The 19872-nt window shown below is 56.8% G+C and overlaps 2 protein-coding genes and 1 pseudogene across 11 annotated transcripts in view; 2 read left to right on the top strand and 1 right to left on the bottom strand.

Moving 5' to 3' along the window:
• The first annotated feature begins 776 nt into the window (after window positions 1–776).
• PTGES2 (prostaglandin E synthase 2) lies at window positions 777–8201 on the top strand. Of its 4 annotated transcripts, XM_003940584.4 has the most exons (7): window positions 777–1108; window positions 3560–3757; window positions 4425–4483; window positions 5124–5273; window positions 5852–6052; window positions 6505–6622; window positions 7638–8201. In XM_003940584.4, exons 1-7 carry the CDS (start codon window positions 830–832, stop codon window positions 7764–7766), a joined length of 1134 nt encoding a protein of 377 aa, XP_003940633.2. In that variant the 5' UTR covers window positions 777–829; the 3' UTR covers window positions 7767–8201. The 4 variants fall into 4 exon arrangements, with proteins under 4 accessions (XP_003940633.2, XP_010349611.1, XP_074251487.1 ...); XM_010351309.3 differs by lacking the exon at window positions 777–1108 and having other exon boundaries at window positions 3718–3757; window positions 5128–5273; XM_074395386.1 differs by lacking the exons at window positions 777–1108; window positions 3560–3757 and adding an exon at window positions 4092–4221 and having other exon boundaries at window positions 5128–5273.
• An 84-nt stretch (window positions 8202–8285) lies between these two features.
• LOC141582453 (uncharacterized) lies at window positions 8286–19221 on the top strand (annotated as a pseudogene).
• SLC25A25 (solute carrier family 25 member 25) overlaps window positions 17892–19872 on the bottom strand; it is a 41463-nt gene continuing 39482 nt past the window's right edge. For all 7 annotated transcript variants that reach the window (XM_039475013.2, XM_039475014.2, XM_010351311.3 and 4 more), the window contains one exon: window positions 17892–19849. In XM_039475013.2, coding sequence (XP_039330947.1) covers window positions 19665–19849 — 185 coding nt within the window. In that variant the 3' untranslated portion in view covers window positions 17892–19664. The remainder of the gene's footprint in view (window positions 19850–19872) is intronic.

The following is a 19872-nucleotide window of genomic DNA, read 5'->3' as shown; positions in this document are numbered from 1 at the left end:
GGAACGCGAGGGGCAGAGCCGCAGGGCTGGGACTCGGAGCTCCTCCCCGGCCCCGCCCCGGACCCCTCCCACCTCGCGAGCCCCGCCCCTCTCCCGGGCTCCGGGCGGGGCCATCCCGGGGCTGTCCGCGGAGACGCCTATGCGGTGGACGCTCTGGGATTCAGCTAGGGCAGGCGAGCCCGACGGAGGGACCGGGCAGCCTGGCACTCCACTTTGCAATCCTGTCCCTAAAAACCTCGGGGTCGGCGGGCTGGCCGCTCAGCGTGGGCGAAATCAGAGACACGTGATTTCCAAGGCCCCCTTGGGTTCGGGAAAATTTTATGGTTCGGGCCACAGTAGGAAGCGGACAGTGAAGCGGGAGGGCAGACAGAACCGCCACGCCGCCGAGCACCCGATACCGAGTCGGGCCGTTTCCAGGGCCTTTGGTGACCGGAAGCCGCGGCCCTCAGGGCTCGGATTTGTTTCGGAGAGGGCGCTTGCGGGAGAAGTGGCCAAGCATGTCTAACAGACGGCCGCGCCTCTCCTTAGGCGGCTGAGGCAGGCAAGCAGGCGGGCGCTCCCGCAGTCGACCGGGTCACCACCGAGGCACCTTCAGAGGCGGAGGCATAGACTGGTCTGCAAACGTTCCCGAGCGTGCCTCTGCGGCTCTGGCGGGCGTTTCGAACCTGGGCGCCGGGCAGAAGCCCAGGCCCGAGAGCGCTGAGGGTCCCCAGAGCGTCGCCGTCGCCCCGGGCAACCAGCCGGGCGCCCGAGTCCTGGCCCTTTAAGCGGCACGGGCGTCTAGGCGTCTTCGTTTCGCGCGCCCGCCCGCAGCGCCGGCAGAACGAACATGGCCCCGGCTGCTCGGGTAGCTCGGGCGCTGTGGCCTGGCGGGTGCGCCTTGGCCTGGAGGCTGGGCGGCCGCCCCCAGCTGCTGCTCCCCACGCAGAACCGGGCTGGCTTCGCGGGGAGGGCGGGCGGCCCGGGCTCCGTGGCCGCCGGCGGTAAGGGGAGCCCGCGGCTGCTAGGGGCAGCGGCGCTTGCCCTGGGGGGAGCCCTGGGGCTGTACCACACAGCGCGGTGGCACCTGCGCGCCCAGGACCTCCATGCCGAGCGCTCAGCCGCTCAGGTAAGGTCTGGTCCGGCCGGGGTTGGGGGTGCTGATCAGTGCGGAGCTTGGGACGCCTGGGGACCTGCAGGGTCAGGAGTCGCCTCTGCCCTCTTGTGACCTTGGGCGAGTGAGTTGGTCTGAAGTCTCCGAACCCTCAGCGTTCTATTCTGTAAAATAGGGGCACTCCTGATGCCTGCTACCTGGAATTGTTCGATTTCTCATAAAATTGTTCTTATACCGTGTTTTTTTGTTTGGTTTATTTTGTTTTTGAGACAGGGTCTCGCATTATCGCCCAGGCTGGAATGCAGTGGTACGATCGCGGCTCACTGCAGCCTCCGCCTCCCAGGTTCAAGGGATCCTCCTGCCTCAGCCTCCGGAGTAGCTGGGACTATAGGCTCATGGCACTGCACCCGGCTATTTTTGTATTTTTTTAGAGACAGGGTTTGGCCATGTGGCTCAGGCTAGTCTTGAACTCCTGGCCTCAAACGATCCGCTCGCCTTGGCTTCTGGAAGTGCTGGGATTACAGGCGTGAGCCACTGCACCGAGCCTCTACCGTGTTTTAAGGAGACTTTTGTTTTTTGACACTGAGTTCTTTTGCTCTGTAGCCCAGGCTGGAGTGCAGTTGCAGGACCTCGGCTCACTGCAACCTCAGCCTCCTGTGTTCAAGCGATTCTCCTGCCTCAGCCTCCCCAGTAGCTGGCATTACAGGCGCCTGCCACCATGCCTGGCTAATTTTTTTTTTTTTTTTTTTTTTTTTTTAAGACAGTTTCGCTCTGGTTGCCCAGTTTGGAGTGCAATGGCACGATCTTAGCTCATTGCAGCCTCTGCCTCCCAGGTTCAAGCAATTCTGCCTCAGCCTCCTGAGTAGCTGGGATTACAGGTGTGTGCCACCATGCCCGTCTAATTTTTTTTTTTTTTTTTGAGACGGAGTTTCAGTCTTGTTATCCAGGCTGGAGTGCAATGGCGCGATCTCGGCTCACCGCAGCCTCCGCCTCCTGGGTTCAGGCAATTCTCTTGCCTCAGCCTCCTGAGTACCTGGGATTACAGGCACGTGCCACCATGCCCAGCTAATTTTTTGTATCTTTAGTAGAGACGGGGTTTCACCATGTTGACCAGGATGGTCTCGATCTCTTGACCTTGTGATCCACTCGCCTCGGCCTCCCAAAGTGCTGGGATTACAGGCTTGCGCCACCGCGCCCGGCCTAATTTTGTATTTTTAGTAGAGACGGGGTTTCTCCTTATTGGTCAGGCTGGTCTAGAACTCCCGAACTCAAGTGATCCTCCTGTCTTTGCCTCCCAAAGTGCTGAGATTACAGGCGTGAGCCACCGAGCCCGGCCTCTACAGTGTTTTAAGGAGACTTTTTTGATTAAGAGATCTGAGGTCACAGGAAAGGGAAAGCCTCTTTCGTTTTCCAAACATTTGTCTCCTCCCTCTCCACTGCCCCCAAATCCTAAGGCTGAGTATATATTTAGTGGTAGTAGTGGTGGTACTTTTATGGAATTGATGACTTAGACTCCAGGCTGAAACAGGAAGGGGCAGGAAGGTGTCCCCCGCCAGGTGGCAGCCCAGCTGTCTTGAGGCACTTGATACCTACCCCACACCTTCTTTACTCTACTTGGCCTCCACCACCTGCCCACAGATGCTTCTTTGCTGGACCCAAGGGAGCAGAGGTGGGTGAAAGGGGCGTGGAGTATCCTGTGTCTACCTTCCCACCTCCATGGGCCAGCTTCCCCTCTGAACACTGACGGAGGTGGTTTACGATTGTGGCTTTCTGCTGTGAACGTGCAGCAGGCTCCCCTGGGGGCTTTCCTGCGGAGCTTGCTACACTACATGCAGGCCCCGGCCCAGGTATCACCCTCCGCCTCGGAGATTTGAGATAGACTGAGGCTGGAGGAACGCATGAGCCCAGGAGTTTAAGGCTGCAGTGAGCTGTGATCATACTGCACTCCAGCCTGGATGACAGAGTGAGACCCTGTCTCCAGAGGCAAAAATGAGGAAGAGATTGGAGGTAGACCCTACTGCTGAACTCCAGCCTGGGTGGTAGGCCGGCTTTGGCCCCCAGAGGTCCCTGGGTTAAAGGAGTGGGGGGTGAGCGCGCACCAAGTAGAAACAGTTGTTCTGTGTCTGTGGGGGTGGGGTGCACACTCTGGGGCTGTGTGGTGTCCCCTTGGGACTGGAGCGAGAGAAAAGGGGTCTGTCCAGTGTGGGACAGAGACCGGAAGAGTCCTCTTACACAGCCTCACAGCAAAGGCTGGGACTCCTGCCTGGGGACCGTGCTGGCGGGGCTGAACCTGGGTTGCCCTCCAGTGCCTCCGTTTCTCCCTACCACCCCCTCCCATCTCTAGTTTCTCTTCCCGACATTCCAGCGTCATCCCAGAAGACTCCTCTGGAAAACATCCTTGCTTAGGGGCAGGGCCTGGGCCTGGGGGTGCCAGGTCTAGAAGCCCCTTCCGTCTGCTGCCCACAGCTCTCCCTGTCCAGCCACCTGCAGCTGACCCTGTACCAGTACAAGACGTGTCCCTTCTGCAGCAAGGTCCGAGCCTTCCTCGACTTCCACGCCCTGCCCTACCAGGTGGTGGAGGTCAACCCTGTGCGCAGGGCTGAGATCAAGTTCTCCTCCTACAGAAAGGTGCCCATCCTGGTGGCCCAGGTTGGAGAAAACTCGGTGAGCCCCAGGGAACCCCCTGCATCCGTCCTCCTATCCTGGGTTGTCCTGGAGCGCCCCCTAGCCTGGTCCAGCTCTGCAGCCCGGGAAGAAACTTGTGATCCTTGTGCCTCTAAGGACTATGGGGGAAGCAGGTGCATACAGCAGATGCTCAATAAATGTAGGCTCTCCCCTTCCCTATGGAATCCAGACACTTGCTGGGTCTCAGGGAGGCAGAACACCACAGCTTCACAGCGTGGATTCTGAAATCAGCCATCTGGGTTTGTGGTGTGGCTCACTCACTCACTAGCTGTGTGACTTGGGGCAAGTCACTTAGCCTCTCTGGGCTTGCTTCTTCCTGAGTCAACAAGGGGCCATACTCTGAGTTGCAGGGACAGCAGATATGAAATGCCTGGCACAGTGCTTGGTGTCTAGTGTGTAGCTTCTGGAACCCACCCTGCCCCTCTACCTGGGAGGCCAGATGGGTGAGTTGGGTGGGGCTTAGACCCACAGCTTCCCCACACCTTCCTCCCCATCACCCACACCCACATCTCCCCTACCCAGGATGGGTGCCCTGAGGGCAGGGTGGGGAGGACTTAGTGGGCCTGTCCCCAGGAATGGATAAACAACGCCCAGGGCCGAGGTTCTGGGTGGGAATCTCTGACTAAACCATGCTTTTCTCTTCCAGCAACAACTGAACGACTCCTCTGTCATCATCAGCGCCCTCAAGACCTACCTGGTGTCAGGGTAAGGAGCCCCGTGGAGACCAGGCAGCCATTGCATTTGGTGGCTTCTTCCTCCAGGCAGGCCTCATCTGAATTCCCTCCTGGGAGCAGGTGGGGCTGCTGCTTAGATTTCCAGAGTGCATGGTGGCTCACGCCTGTAATCCCAGCACTTTGAGAGGCCAAGGTGGGTGGATCACCTGAGGTCAGGAGTTCAAGACCAGCCTGGCCAACGTGACGAAACCCCGTCTCTACTAAAAATACAAAAAATTAGCCAGGCTTGGCAGTTCACACCTGTAGTCCCAGCTACTCGGGAGGCTGAGGCAGGAGAATCTCTTGATCCTGGAGACCGAGGTTGCAGTGAGCTGAGATTGAGCCACTGCACTACAGCCTGAGTGACAGAGTGAGACTCAGTCTCAAAAAAAAAAAAAGATTTCCAGAGTAGGCCACGGCTGTCCTCCGAGACCCCCACTTCAACCTCCCCACACCTCCCTGTCTTGGGGAAGTTGTGCTGGCATCCACCCCAGATCCTTCTTACTGCAAGAGTGTGGAGAGCCTTTGTTCATTGGTCCTGGCTCCACTCTGAGGCTGGGGCAGCCGGGTTGGTAGACCACGGGGGACGAGCGGGGGAAGGAGTCAGGGTGAGACGGTGGCTCTCTCCAAAGGCAGCCCCTGGAAGAGATCATCACCTACTACCCAGCCATGAAGGCTGTGAATGACCAGGGCAAGGAGGTGACTGAGTTCGGCAATAAGTACTGGCTCATGCTGGACGAGAAGGAGGCCCAGCAGGTGTACAGCGGGAAGGAGGCCAGGACGTGAGTGGGGCTGGGGCTGGCGGGGGAAGGTGGGGAGGCAGGGTCTTCTCTAGAGAAGGCCAGGCAGAGCCAGATGCCATGAGCGGGGAGCAGCGTGGGAGACCAGGGGGACTGGGGCTGGGCCACACCGGCTGTTAGTAAAGACCTTCTTGCGGCCAGGCGCGGTGGCTCACGCCTGTAATCGCAGCACTTTGGGAGGCTGAGGTGGGCAGATCACCTGAGGTTGGGAGTTAAAGACTAGCCTGGCCAATGTGGTAAAACACCCAACTCTACTAAAAATACAAATACAAAAATTAGCCAGGTGTGGTGGCACATGCCTGTAGTCCCAGCTGCTTGGGAGGCTGAAGCGGGAGAATCACCTGAACCCGGGAGGCTGAGAATGCAGTGAGCTGAGATTGCGTTACTGCACTCCAGCCTGGGCGACAGCGTGAGACTTTGTCTCAAAGCAAAAACAAAAACAAGCTTCCTGGCCGGGCTTCGCTTCCCACCCATGCAGTGGGTATGTATGTTCTAGAGAATGCAGCCTGCTCCCAGCACTGCCCAGGGCCTGGCTCAGGAAGTCTGTCCTGTGCCCGCAGGGAGGAGATGAAGTGGCGGCAGTGGGCGGATGACTGGCTGGTGCACCTGATCTCCCCCAACGTGTACCGCACACCCACCGAGGCTCTGGCATCCTTTGACTACATTGTCCGCGAGGGCAAGTTCGGAGCCGTGGAGGGCGCCGTGGCCAAGTACATGGGTGCAGCAGCCATGTACCTCATCAGCAAGCGACTCAAGAGCAGGCAAGTGTGTGTGCACGTCCAGGGCCTGCTGTTCCCAAGCCTCCAGTGCCACGAGCATGGTGATCCCGTCACACCTCTCGAGACCAGTGGGCAGCTGAGGCCTAGGGCAGGCGGGAAACGAAGTATGAATCATGTGTCGCTTGGCGAAGTCAGGACTCGCACCCAGAGCTCCTGCTCACCTCCCGAGGGGCCGTAGGGCTGGCCTTGAAGCTGGGAAGCCCGGGCCCTGACTTCGCCTTCTCTGCGGCTTTCTCCCTGACCTTTCGCCTGAGGCCTTTGCCACAGCCTCCCTGTCTGGGACAGATGCTCTGTGAGGCGTCTGCAGGTGTGATGCTGTCACCTGGCGTGCCACCCTGGCCTCCACACCTTCCCACTCTCCCCAGAGGAGACCCCTCTTCCCTGCTGGGCTGGGACTGGCACTCTCCTGAGAGGCTTTTCCCTTCCCCACCCAGGCACCACCTACAGGACAATGTGCGTGAGGACCTTTATGAGGCTGCCAACAAGTGGGTGGCCGCTGTGGGCAAGGACCGGCCCTTCATGGGGGGCCAGAGGCCGAACCTCGCCGATCTGGTGAGTGTGATGGTGGCAGGCGGTGCCCAGACCGAGGGTTCTGTCCTCAGAGTGGGGGAGGTTTGCCAGGGAACATCCGGACAGCGCCTGCCCCTTGCCAGAGGAAGCTGCCTCTCTGCCATCACGGACAGAAACTCAGCTCAGAGTGGCTCCAGGAGAGAAACCGACAACCAGGAGCAGCCTGGGTCAACATAACTGCAAGTTCAGGGAAAGGGTCAGCTGCAGGCCCTGCTGGATCCAGAGGCCCTGGTGGCGTTACCAGGGCCAAGGCTGTCCCTCTCGCCATCGACACTGCCCTTCCTGGAGTTGGCCTCAAGCTCAGGCAGGCTGAGTCTGGTGCCCCAGGCTTCTCCCAGCAAGAACCCTGGGACAGCGTCTCACTGGCCTGGCTTCCCTGCTCTTTTTTCGAGACCGAGTCTCGCTCCGTCACCTAGGCTGGAGTGCAGTGGTGCAATCTCAGCTCACTGCAACCTCCACCTCCCGGGTTCAAGCAATTCTCCTGCCTTAGCCTCCCAGGTAGCTGGGATTATAGGCCTGCACCACCAGGCCCAACTAATTTTTGTATTTTTAGTAGAGACACAGTTTCAGCATGTTGTCCAGGCTGGTCTTGAACTCCTGACCTTGGGTGATCCACCCACCTCAGCCTCCCAAAGTGCTGGGACTACAGGCGAGAGCCACCGCACCTTGCCAGATGCTCATTTTAAAAACTATCCCACCCCTGGGTGGCCTGGGTCTTGAAACTGGGTGGTGGGGTCTCTTCTCTCCAATCTCAGGACCTGAGAGTGGAGGAGGACATTTATCCCAAGAAAACTTGCTGGGGGGTTTGTGGCCCAGAAAAGGGGGTGCAGGTGTGAAGCAGGCGAGGCCTGCAGCCACCCCACATGCTTTGTTCGAAGCCCCACCTGTGCTGTTGGCCCTTGAGTGTGTCACGAGCCCTGGCACACAGCTGGCAGAGAAGGGGGAGGTCTGGATGGCTATCAGGCCGGCTGTGGTGATGCGTTTGTTTCATGTCCAGGCGGTGTATGGCGTGCTGCGAGTGATGGAGGGGCTGGATGCCTTTGATGACCTGATGCAGCACACGCACATCCAGCCCTGGTACCTGCGAGTGGAGCGGGCCATCACCGAGGCCTCCCCAGCGCACTGAGTGTCTCCACGAGCAGCAGGGGGAAGGCAGCGGAAGACGCCAGCTGTCAGGGCCTGGGGCCACTGGCCCAGCGCTGGGCAATGCTGGTGGGGGCAGGATCATTCTGGCCCTTGTCCACCCAACCCCCTAGCCCTCTTGCTTCTAACACAGGGCACCTGCTGGGGCCCGGGGGTGTTGGGGACGAGTTCCAGCCCTGCCCCTGCCCTGGGCCGGGCCTCCCCTGTCGTGGCCTCGCTACTCTGCCGCCTCTCTCCTAGGCCCTCAGTGGCTGTCCCGTGGCTACATCCTGTGGGTGGGGGCCCTGGCAGGACAGCAGGACGGTTCATTTTCAGTGGAATCCCATCCCTGGGTTTCCTGGTTCCCACTCTTCCCAAGCCTCCTGGGACTGGGACATGTTTGCAATAAAGGAAAGGTTTGTGGCCGGCATCGCTTGGAGCTCTGTGTGGCTCAGTGCTGTGTGGGGCTGGCGGTCAAGGGAGGCGTCAGATTTGTGCTGCAACAGCCCTGGCCGTAAGTAACCACTGGCCTGGTGCTCCCCAGGTGGCAGGCACGGGACGGCTGCACAGGGCCATGGTCCCCAGCATACCACTCGGCACACAGCCTGCTGTGGAGCCCTGCAGCCAGGGTGCAGGTTGGGGCCTGTCCCTATCCACGGTGGGACTCCAAGGTGCGGTCCCTAATCAGGCCTCAGTTTCTTCATCTGTCCGTGCCTTGCAGGAGAGTCCAGTGATAGGAGCAGGTCAAATGCCCAGAGCAGGAGCACCTGGCCCAGGGCACCAGGCTGTTCAGACCTCTGTGCTACAGAGGGGACCCAGCTTCAGGGAGCACAGACCCCTCAGGTGGCCACCCCTGGCTTCAGTCCCAGCTAGGCCAGGGTCTATGGGAGAAGAGGTCTTTGAGGGTGAGTGTGGGTACACAGAGCACCCAGGATGGGGCTTCTCAGTTCCCTGACTTCACCCAGATGGGGTGGGCTGCTGGGGGCCTCCAGAGACCAGGTAGGGGCCCACCCGCTGGGCCCTCCCAATTTCGTGGACTGGGCAATGCCCTATGGGGATTATGGGTATTGCCCTTTTGAGAAACTTTTTTTTTTTTTTTGAGACGGAGTTTCGCTCTTGTTACCCAGGCTGGAGTGCAATGGCGCGATCTTGGCTCACCGCAACCTCCGCCTCCTGGGTTCAGGTAATTCTCCTGCCTCAGCCTCCTGAGTAGCTGGGATTACAGGCACGCGCCACCACGCCCAGCTAATCTTTGTATTTTTGGTAGAGACGGGGTTTCACCATGTTGACCAGGATGGTGTCGATCTCTTGACCTTGTGATCCACCCGCCTCGGCCTCCCAAAGTGCTGGGATTACAGGCTTGAGCCACCGCGCCTGGCCCTTGAGAAACTTTTTTGAGGCAGTGTCTTGTTCTGTCACCCAGTCTGGCATGCAGTGGCGTGATCATAGCTCACTGAACCTCCACCTCCCGGGTTCAAGGATCCTCCCACCTCAGCCTCCAAGTAGCTGGAACGACAGGCCCACATCAACATGCTCAGCTAATTTTTTTTTTTGTAGATATTGGGTCTTGTCATATTACCCAGGCTGGTCTTACACTCTAGGGCTCAAGCGAACTGCCCGCCTCAGCCTCCCCAAGTGCTAGAATTACAGGTGTGAGACCCCATGCCCGGCCAGGCAACTTTTTTTTTTTTTTCAGGGAGTTATTTATTTATTTTTAGAGATGGGGTTTCACCATCTTGGCCAGGCTGGTCTTAAACTCCTGACCTCGTGATCCACCTACCTAGGCCTCCCGAAGCGCTGGGATTACAGGCATGAGCCACCATGCCTGGTGAAACTTTTTATGTTTAATTAGTAGTATTTTAAAAACAAAATAATTCCCGTTCCTGTAATAGCCCACATTCAAGAGCTCGAGGCAGGTGGTGTGACATTTGGAAGCACCGTGTGACATTTGGAGCCATGGGTAGGGACAGGCCCTGACCTGTACCCTGTGTGGTTGGTGACCTCGCTTTCTCCCACAGGGACTGGTTTGCCACCAGCTATGTTCTCATCCCCCTCCTGGGTGTCTCTCTGTTGGCTTCTGTCACACTGTCTTGTCCATATGGCTGCAGAGTGCCCTGCCGCCTGGATGCACCACAGTCCACCAGCCAGCCCCCCACTAGCTCTCTGGGGGTGCTAACTCCAGGTACTGGGGCTGCAGGTAGGAGGCGGCAGCCAGGCCTGATGCTGTGCCCATGTGACCTGAGGAGCCGTGGCAGCCGCCTCTGAGGGGCCAAAAAGTGTAGGGTCCCAGAGCCACCACAGTGCCCAGAACAGCACTTCCACTTCACTGGTCAGGCCTAAAGTCCTGAGGGGCCTGTGCTCCAAGGACCCCTCCATCCCGGCAGCCCTTCACCCTTCCATCCCAGCATCCTCCATCCCTGCTCTGCACTCACTCCCCTTCCCTTCACAGACAGGCTCTCCTGCCTCCTCAGACCTCACCCATGGTTACCTGACACCTTTCCAGCTGCACACGGCGGCTGACTCACCTCCGTCTCAGAGCCAAAGTCCTGAAAGAGCATCTGATGTGGCCAGCTTGTTACAAGGCGTCCACCTTCTGTTCATGACCAGAAGGCCAGGGGAGGGTCTGACTGCCCAGAACCCCACCCTGTGCTCCCAGCCCTTTTCTGTTCCTCCTGCTCAGCACAGTGACTGCAGGCTGTGCCTCTCCCCTGCAGCCTCCCCTGGAGGCCCTGGTCTGTCTTAGGAGGCCCCGGGTGTAGGCCTGGCCTCAGCCACCAGGCATTGCCCCTTTCTCTGGCTTCACAGACTCAGGGATAAGGTTTCCTTCCTTAAGGAGGAGGAAACGGAAGGAGATCCTGTTGGCAGCTGAGACACGCTAGGAACAGGGGCCTGAGCCCTGGACTAGGGCTCTTTCCCCAGGGCTGCTGCAGATGGGGAGGAGCCTGCACCCTCCTCCCCTGAGTGCTCACTTTGATGAAAGAGCCCAGGACTGTGCTAACCAGACCTCTCTGACAGGCTGGAGAATGGCCAGTCAGCCTGAGGCCACCGCAGGACACCACTTCGACCCAGCTTCTCCCCGCGAGTATCCCTCTCCCAAGAGGCGACACCCCTGCCTCAGTTTCCCCAATGTTTCTCCGTCAGACTTCTTGATGTGGCTCCTGACAGCCACCAGAGGGCGCCAGAGCCCACCAAGCCTCGTAGGAGATGGAACCAAGGCCTGGTGCTGCCACCTCGCGGCCAATTCCTGGAATGAATCTCGGAACCCTCATTACTCAGTGACTCTGCCCATCTGTAAAATGGGCTTAGCTGTAAGAGTCCGAAAATAAGTGGCTAGGAAACAACATGCCTCTAGAAGTTGGGGCTCATTCCTGCAAGCCCAGCACTTCAGGAGGCTGAGGTGGGAGGGTCATCTGAGCCCAGGAGTTTGAGGCTGCAGCGAGCTATGATTGCACTACTGCACTCCAGCCTGGGCCACAAAGTGAGACCCTTTAAAAAAAAAAAAAAAAGGACTGGGTGTGGTGGCTCACGCCTGTAATCCCAGCACTTTGGGAGGCCAAGGTGGGTGGATCACCTAAGGTCAGGAGTTTGAAACCACCCTGGCCAATGAGGTGAAACCCCATCTCAAAAAAAAAAAAATGCCTCTTCTTAGGAACCGACCCAAAGCTAGGAATCCCTGCCCCATTAGTGGCATGTTCAGGTGATGGTATGGCCCTTGTGGTCTTTTTTTCTTTCTTTCTTGAAAAAATAGAGGCGAGGGAGGTTGCAGTGAGCCTAGATCACACGGCCACTGCACTCCAGCCTGGGCAACAGAGTGAAACTCCCTCTCCAAAGGGGAAAAAAAAGAAAAATCTTGGCCAGGTGTGGTGGCTAATGCCTGTAATCCCAGCACTTTGGGAGGCTGAGGCGGGCAGATCACTTGAGGTCAGAAGTTCGAGACTGGCCTGGCCAACATGCAAAACCCCATCTCTACTAAAAATACAAAAATTAGTTGGGTCTGGTGTGTGCCTATAATCCCAGCTACTCAGGAGGCTGAGGCAGGAGAATCACCTGTACCCAGGAGATGGAGGCTGCAGTGAGCCAAGATTGTGCCACTGTATTCCAACCTGGGTGACAGAGCAAGACTCCATCTCTAAATAAATAAATAATAAAAAGTAGAGACGGGTTCTTGCTACATTGGTCAGGTTGGTCTTAAATTCCTGACCTCAAGCAGTCCTCCCGCCTTGGCCTCCCAAAGTGCTAGGATTACAGGTGTGAGCCACCATTCACGGCTCCCTGTGGTCTTGATGGCTTCACAAGGCCTGAGTTCAGGACCTGGCCACTGGCCACTGTGCCCTTGGGCAAGCCCCATCCCGACTGGGAAATGGCATCAGTAAACTTCCATGGGACGGGTAAGGTCAGGGCTGGGAAGGTGTTTTGGATGATGTTCGAGGGGTGTTTTTATGAAGTTGGTAGGGTCTGCTGTCTGTTCTCAGAACATACTCCCTGCTGCGTTCCCTACTGGCTCCGAGAGCTCAAGGTCAAGCACTCCAGGAAGTAAGAACGGAAAGAGTCCTGAGAACAGCAAGCCCCCTCCTCCCTGGGGAGAGTGAGCTCATGGGGAGGATGCTGGTTTGCTTTTGTGTGTCCTTTTTTTTTTTTTTTTTTGAGACAGGGTCTTGCTCTGTTGTTCAGGCTGGAGTGCAGTGACATGATCACGACTACCGCAGCCTTGAACGCCTAGGTTCCAGTGTTCCTCCAGCTCAGCCTCCTGAATAACTGGGACTATGCGCACGTGCCACCATGCCTGGATAATTTTTTTTTTTTGAGATGGGGTCTTGCTCTGTCGCCCAGGCTGGAGTACAGTGGCGCGATCTTGGCTCACTGCAACCTCTGCTACTGGGTCCAGCTCGGCCGTAGAGACCCCCACCCAGGCAGCGCTGAAGGCATGAAGAAGCAGACACCCAGATAGAACAGCAAAGTGGGACTATCCGAGGGCCAGCAGCCTTCCAAGCTGAGAGCCTCAGGGGCTGACAGCATTCGGCCCTGAAGGCCTCGAGCGGACTCTGACCCTCGTGTTTAGTCTCTCTGAACAGGTGATTATTATTGACAGGTGTTCTGTGTTTTCTCCTAGAACAAAAATAAAGTAGGTAGGCAGCTGGTGCCTGCTTACCATTGATCACAGACAAGGTAAAAAGTATTCTCCACGAGGGAGCCCCGGGGGCAGGGTCACGTATCCCGTGCTTAAATAATTGTTTTAACCGGTGTATGATGTACATATACTGTTTTGCTACTTTAGAATGCCCCAAGTAGTTTTCCAATTGTGGGGCGGGGGGTCGGCCAGGTTTGCCTTGCCGTCGTTCTCAGCAAACAACATACTTTATCATACATGTTAGGACTTGTCCCAGTACTCCACCTCCCGGGTTCAAGCCAGTCTTCTGTCTCAGCCTCCCGAGTAGCTGGGATTACAGGCGTGAGCCACCACGCCCAGCTAATGTTTGTATTTTTAGTAGAGACGGGGTTTCACCATGTTGGCCAGAATCGGCTAGATCTCTTGACCTCGTGATCCGCCAGCCTCGGCCTCCCAAAGTGCTGGGACTACAGGCGTGAGCCACCGCGCCCGGCCAGAAAAATTTTTCTTTTAATGTTTTGCAGATACAGACTCTCACTATGTTGCCCAGGCTGGTCTCCAACTCACGGGCTCAAGTGGTCCCGCAGGCTCAGCCTCCCAAGTAGCTAGGACCACAGATGTGTGCCACCACACCTGGCTAATTTTTGTATTTTTCGTAGAGATGAGCTCTTACTATATTGCCCAAGTTGGTCTCTAATTCCTGGGTTCAAGCAATCTGCCTGCCTTAGCCTCCCCAAGTGCTGGGATTACAGGTGTGCGTTCTGGCTCCCAGCTATTTGTGTTGTTTGAAGTTACCAAGTATGTGGTTATTGGTTGAAGCTGCTCCAGGACACTAATATGTAAGATTTAAGCCAGGGGTAGTCAGGGAAGAGAAACAGTGGTGGCGCACGTGGTGACCTGGGCAAGTCCCAGGGCTTCCAGTCTGCGTCAGTTTCCTCATCTGTGAGACGTTGGGCTCTTTGGTTCTGCTAGGGGTGCTCCATATTGACTAGCATGGGTGGAGCCAGCTCTGTCTCTCTTCAGCCTCAACAACTGCCGTGGGTGATAATGGCTCCTCCCGGGCCACCGGGCTGGGCTGGTGGGCGATCGCTAATGACCAAGAGAGTGCAGGTTTTCCAGTGTTCCCTGGCCAGCCCCTGTGTTCAGAGGAGCTGAGAGCAGGAGACCTAGGTTTATCTTGCCCCTCCGAGAACTGGGGCAGGCCTGGAGCCCTCCCTGGCCTCAGTTTCCCCGTCTGCAGGATGAGGGTGCTATCATGCTGTGCCCTTCCTGCTGCCTGCTTCTGGCCAGCCCAGGCCACGTGGCCTGCTGCTGCTGTAGGTAGCAAAGTCCACACCTGGGCAGCTGGGCCCAGCACACCCGCCCCACCTGTTCCCACTCTTCCTCTACTTTCCAATGCACTCAGACCTGTGAAATCTGGACTAGGGCGGTGCAGGGCAAGCCCCAGGTGAGAATAGGGCTTCCGCGTCAACAGAGCTGGTTTGAATCTGTTTCACATTGACCCTTTATGTGAACCAGAACAGCTGCTTCCCCCACGAGCTGTCAGAAGTCTTGCTAGTGAGGAAACTGAGGCTTACAGAGGCAGAAGACTTGCTCAAGATCACACCACCGGGACCCAGGGTTCAAGCGCAGGTCTGCCCAACGTTTCCCAGGTTCTCTGTGGCCTCCTGGCTGCGAGGAGGAAGCCAGAGACCAGGTGCCACCTTTTTTTTTTTTTTTTTTTTTTTTGAGACGGAGTTTCGCTCTTGTTACCCAGGCTGGAGTGCAATGGCGCGATCTCGGCTCACCGCAACCTCCGCCTCCCGGGTTCAGGCAATTCTCCTGGCTCAGCCTCCTGAGTAGCTGGGATTACAGGCACGTGCCACCATGCCCAGCTAATTTTTTGTATTTTTAGTAGAGACAGGGTTTCACCATGTTGACCAGGATGGTCTCGATCTCTTGACCTCGTGATCCGCCCGCCTCGGCCTCCCAAAGTGCTGGGATTACAGGCTTGAGCCACCGCGTCCGGCCCAGGTGCCACCTTTCTAAGGTGAGGCAAGGAGCGCCTGGCCCTGGGGCATGTCTGACTTGGCGAAGATCCCACAGGTGGGTTGTGGCATGGTTCCAGCTTGTAGGGTCTGCTGTGGGCAGCAGCCCTCTGCCTTCCCCCGGTTCCTGGTGGGTGGCCCCAGCAGAGCCCACCCCGGCTTCACTCCCCTGCATGCCACTTGCCAGTCGGAGGTCTGCTGCATCCAAGGTCCTGGCCAATCCCCTCCACTTCTGAAACCTTAGTTTCCTGGTCTGTGAAATGGGGACATGGCAGCAAGGCACCTCCTACACCTGCTGAGAGCTAAGTGAAGTCCTGCATGGGCAGTGCCCCCGAAAGAAGGACCCACCAGACCACATGGCTCAGGTGACTCTTGGGTTGGCTTTGAATTTTCTCGAAGATGTGGGAGATCCCAGGCAGAGATGATTAAGGCGGGATTACTGCGAGTGTGTCTGAATGCCGGAGAAGAAGGGCAGCTGGGAGATGAAGCCAGTAGGACCGGCTCAAATCCCATTTCCTGCCTCGTTTCAGTTCAACTTTCCAACAGCCCTCCCAGGCTTATCTTGCTCTTCTCATCTAATGGACAAGCAAACAGGCTCAGAGAGGTGTTGTGACTTGCCCAAGGTCACTCAGCTTGGATGCTGTGGAACAGGGACTTGGACTGTCCCAGTCTGTCTATGGGAAGCCACTCTGCAGCTGCCTTGACCCCTTGTTCTCTGGACCAGGGTGGCCCAGCTCCGGGTTGTTGGGGCCTTCCTTGAGAGCAGGCAGCTGCGACTGTGTCCCCACAGACCTGAGTGTCTGAGAGGGCCCCACAGAGCTTGGGCTTCCTCGTGGAAGAGGAGGGGTCTGCCAACCACCCACCCTACCCCTGCCCCAGGGCTCCCCTGGAGCTTCTATGCCAGCTGGATTCAGGTGGGCCTGGGGGAGCATCGTGCCTCGAATCAGACCTTGGGATGTGCCCCCTCTCCCCTGTGCCCTTCCCTGCCCAGGACTATGGTTAGAAACCCTGAATAGGGCCGGGCACAGGGGCTCAGGCCTGTAATCCCAGCGCTTTGGGAGTCCGAGGCAGGTGGATCAAGAGGTCAAGAGATCAAGACCATCCTGGCCAACATGGTGAAACCCCATCTCTACTAAAAATACAAAAATTAGCCAGGCGTGGTGGCACGCACCTGTGGTCCCAGCTACTTGGGAGGTTGAGGCGGAAGAATCGCTTAAACCCAGGAGGTGGAGGTTGCAGTGAGCTGAGATTGCGCCACTGCACTCCAGCCTGGCAACAGAGCGACTCTGTCTTAAAAAAAGAAAAGAAAAAAAACCCTAAGGGGATTTTATCTCCACCAGGGGGCCAGTAGGTGGGAAGTGGCTTAAATAATGTAGGTTTATAATCTCACAGTTCTGGAGGTCAGAAGTCTGAAATGGGCCTCATGGGGCTAAAATCAAGGTGTCTGCAGGGCTGTGTTCCTTCTGGAGCTTCTGTATCCTTCCAGCTTCTGGAGGCTGCCTGTGTTCCTTGGCTTGTGGCCCCTTCCTCTACCTTCAAGCCAGCAGCAGAGGGCTGAGTCCTTTTCATGCTGTGTCTCTGTTCTCTCTCCTGCCTCCTTATCCACACTGAAGAACCCTTGTGATCACACTCAGGATAATCTCCCTGTTTGAAGGTCAGCTGATTAGCAACCTTCATGCCATCTGCTACCTTCATTCCCCTTGGCCATATAATGGGATTCACAGGTTCTAGGGATTAGGACGTGGACATCTTGTGGCAGGGGCATAATTCTGTTGATGACACTAAGAAACGCCTGGATGTTAAGGATTCACTGAACACTGTTCAGGCTCCAGGTGCTGGGAGCAGCAGTGAACAAAGCCGACAGACATGGCCACCCTTAAGGAGTTCACATTTAAGGGTGAGGGAACAGAATGAAACCTGGCAATGAAAATAAGTAGCATAATTGACTTGAACAGTGCAGGGGAGAGAAAAGACAGATGGAGAATGACACCCGGCCCCTTCTTATTTCTTTTCTGTTTTTGTCTGAGACGCAGTTTCACTCTTGTTGCCCAGGCTGGAGTGAAGTGGCGTGATCTTGGCTCACTGCAGCCTCTGCTCCCGGGTTCAAGTCATTCTCCTGCCTCAGCCTCCCGAGTAGCTGGGACTACAGGCACCTGTCACCACGCCTGGCTATGCACTTAGGTTTTCGAAGGGTCCCTTGGGCTTGGGGTGGAGAGTGAAGGGAAGCAGGGGAAGTAGTTTAGGTCTTGCAATAGTTCAGGCGAGACATGACATTGCCTTTGACGGTGGCAGGGGTGGAGGTCATGAGAATCGGTCAGAGAGCAGATCTACTTTGAAGGTGGAGCTGAGGGTATTTGCTGGTGGACTGCCCTAGAACAGAGGTTAAGTGCAGAGTCAGGCTGACTACAGGGTGTCTGGTTTAGGTTCACAGAAGAAAGAAGTTGCCTTTGCTGGCATGAGGAAAATGGAAGCAGATTTTGGGAGGAAAATGGTTTGGCTTCCAACACACTGCGCTCAAGGTGCTGTTTAAGGGGATGTGGAGTTCAGTTATACTGATGAGGCTGGAGTTGGTTCACGTATAAAAGGAGGGTCATCTAAATATAGATATTAAAGGTAATCCTGAGGGAGATGAGGTTACTGAGAGGGTGTGGGGAGGTAGGAGCGGAGTGAGGCTGGGGAGGGGCAGCTGGGAGGAGGGAGAGAAGCCCAGGGATGTCCTTGGTGTCCCTGTGAAGATGGCACTTCCGGCGGTAGGAGAGACCACCCCTCCCCCCCCTGCTTCTGAGACAGGCTGAGGAAGGACCCTACACAGCAACTCAGGGCACCGGTGACTGTTAGCACACCCCAAATTGAACAAACACCCATGAAAGAGGGAGTGCCTCTAAGAAGCAAAGGGGTGCTGCCCAGGCTTCAGAGGGGAGACCCGTTCATTATCTAACACGTCAATACCCCTAGACCACCCATGCCCCTGTCAGAAAAATCCTGGCTCCATGAGAAGCTTTGAAACAACTTTATTAGAAGGCTTCTTTAAATGACAACTTCCAATTCTTTCTTAATTTGCTTTTTGATGATTCCAGTTATAACTATATATATATTCATATAGAACAGTAATTTTTGCATTGATCTTTGCATCCTATTGAAGGTTTGCCAGTGGGCCGGCATTGCCAGTGGGCCGGCATTGTTGAGCAAGGGCAGCAGAAGGCTGGGAGGGAGGGAGCCAGCCCCCGACCCTCTCTTCCAGCCCTGCCCACCGCAAATGCACAGAGAGGCACCTCACTGCCTTGCCGTTCAGGGTGAAATACGGAAACCCCCCGGGGCAGGAGATGACTGGACTTCCACCTTCAAGTTTATTGGGGATCCCCCCTCAAGCTCCCAGTCAAACCTTGAAATCCTAAGGCTCCCCGGGCCGGGGGCAAGTCCTTCCCTAATCTGCCAAAGGAAAGAAGCCAGGGCTGCCGCCTTCTGGCCGCTCCTCTGCCTTCAGTTCCAAGAAGAATTTCTCTGAAATTCTGAGACTATGGCTGCCCAAGGCCGCTCCTTCCTCTCCTCTCCCCACCCCACTGGGCGGGCTTGGGAAGGTACAATCAATCAACCATGAACATAAATATGAATAAAAAATGAACTTGAAAATGACAAGCTGTTAATTAAATCTATAAAAATAGTTAGGACATAACTCTGTTCAAATAAATACAAAATAAATAGGTTCCAAGCAGTGACACGAGTGGAATGTGAGGCTGGTCCCGCTGTGCCCCTGCAGGGGTTGGACAGGAACCCCCAGGGACATCAGAACAGACTCTGAGCAGACAGCCAAACTCCCGGCTCCCTTGTCTTCCTCTGGGAAGCACAGAACTCGCTCCTTTGTCCAGCTTGTCTTTCTGGACAAAACCCTTTTCCCAACAATGCATAATTAAGGCCTCCAACACCTTTTCCTTCCCTCTCCAGGACACGCAAACGCTCTGCCCTTCTCCCTCAAACACAGTGTTCCGCTGCCCTCAGGCCACGGCGGGGACAGGGAGTTTGGTTTGGAGCTGGTGCCAGTCGTGGCAGAGCCCGGGCCAGCTCGGAGCACCGTGAGCCCCAGCACTTGCCTTCGGTGCAGCCGAGTCAGGCGGCCCAAGCCCCCTGCACTCCCATGCATGCCCAGGAGCCCCAGCCATCAGCAGGGCTCAGATGCCAGTCAGCGCAAGGCCAGACCCTTTCCTCTTCCTGGCACAGCCAAGTTGGCATCAATGCCACAGGCTGGGAAGTCAGGCCTGGGAGGCCACGTGACCTCACCTTTTATCATGGATTTGGGGATTGGATGCGTGGTGGGATGTGGGCTGTAGCCCTCCTCCCACCCTATTACATCAGCAGCGAGGCAGGAAGCAGAGGGGAACAGGGAGATACGTGGCAGGCCAGAGGGCAGGGGCCGTGCCAACCCCTGGCTGCAAAGATGAAATGGAAGAACTAAGCCGGCCTCCAAGCTCACTATTGGCAGGCACTGCAGAAAATGTCCCGTCCCTACATGTGTGAGCCCAGAGCCTGCTGACCCTGGACCCTGAGGAATGCCTGTGGTCTTCCCTGGAACCAATAGGAGGGTTTGCTGGGGTCAGCAAGCCCAGCCCGGGCCTGCCAGCTCTCCCTGCCCTCCCTGCGGGTGCGTCCAGGGTTTTCACAGCTTGGCTCGAGTCAGCTTAGTGTTGGCACATTCACAGAATGAGATGGCTGCATACCCCAGGCAGCGGCCCAGGATCAGCGAGTTCACCGCGTGGCGGCCCTCCCTACTCCGTCACCGCGACTGCACACCCAGGGTGATCTTCAGGTTCTCATAGACCACATAGCTGATGCTCACGGCTGGGATGACCTTCATGAAGTTGGGGGCCAGCCCCCTGTACAGCCCAAAGGCCCCCTCGGTCCGCAGGATCTGTTTGAAGAGGCTGCTCATGGTCACCTCCGGAGCGCCCTCAATGGAGGCTGCAGGACAGAGACCACCAGTC

The sequence above is a fragment of the Saimiri boliviensis genome, chromosome 2 (assembly GCF_048565385.1).
Source record: "Saimiri boliviensis isolate mSaiBol1 chromosome 2, mSaiBol1.pri, whole genome shotgun sequence".
In the NCBI taxonomy this organism is placed as follows: domain Eukaryota; kingdom Metazoa; phylum Chordata; class Mammalia; order Primates; family Cebidae; genus Saimiri; species Saimiri boliviensis.
The sequence above is the reverse complement of the archived record's forward strand: the minus strand, read 5'-3'. Positions and strand labels throughout refer to the sequence as shown.

Excerpts from the sequence above, each read along its gene's own strand:
- PTGES2 (XM_003940584.4), top strand. The coding sequence starts at position 830 with ATGGCCCCGGCTGCTCGGGTAGCTCGGGCGCTGTGGCCTGGCGGGTGC. Across the intron at positions 5,274-5,851 it reads AGCGGGAAGGAGGCCAGGAC|GGAGGAGATGAAGTGGCGGC; the intron begins GTGAGTGGGGCT and ends CTGTGCCCGCAG. Across the intron at positions 6,053-6,504 it reads AGCAAGCGACTCAAGAGCAG|GCACCACCTACAGGACAATG; the intron begins GCAAGTGTGTGT and ends TTCCCCACCCAG.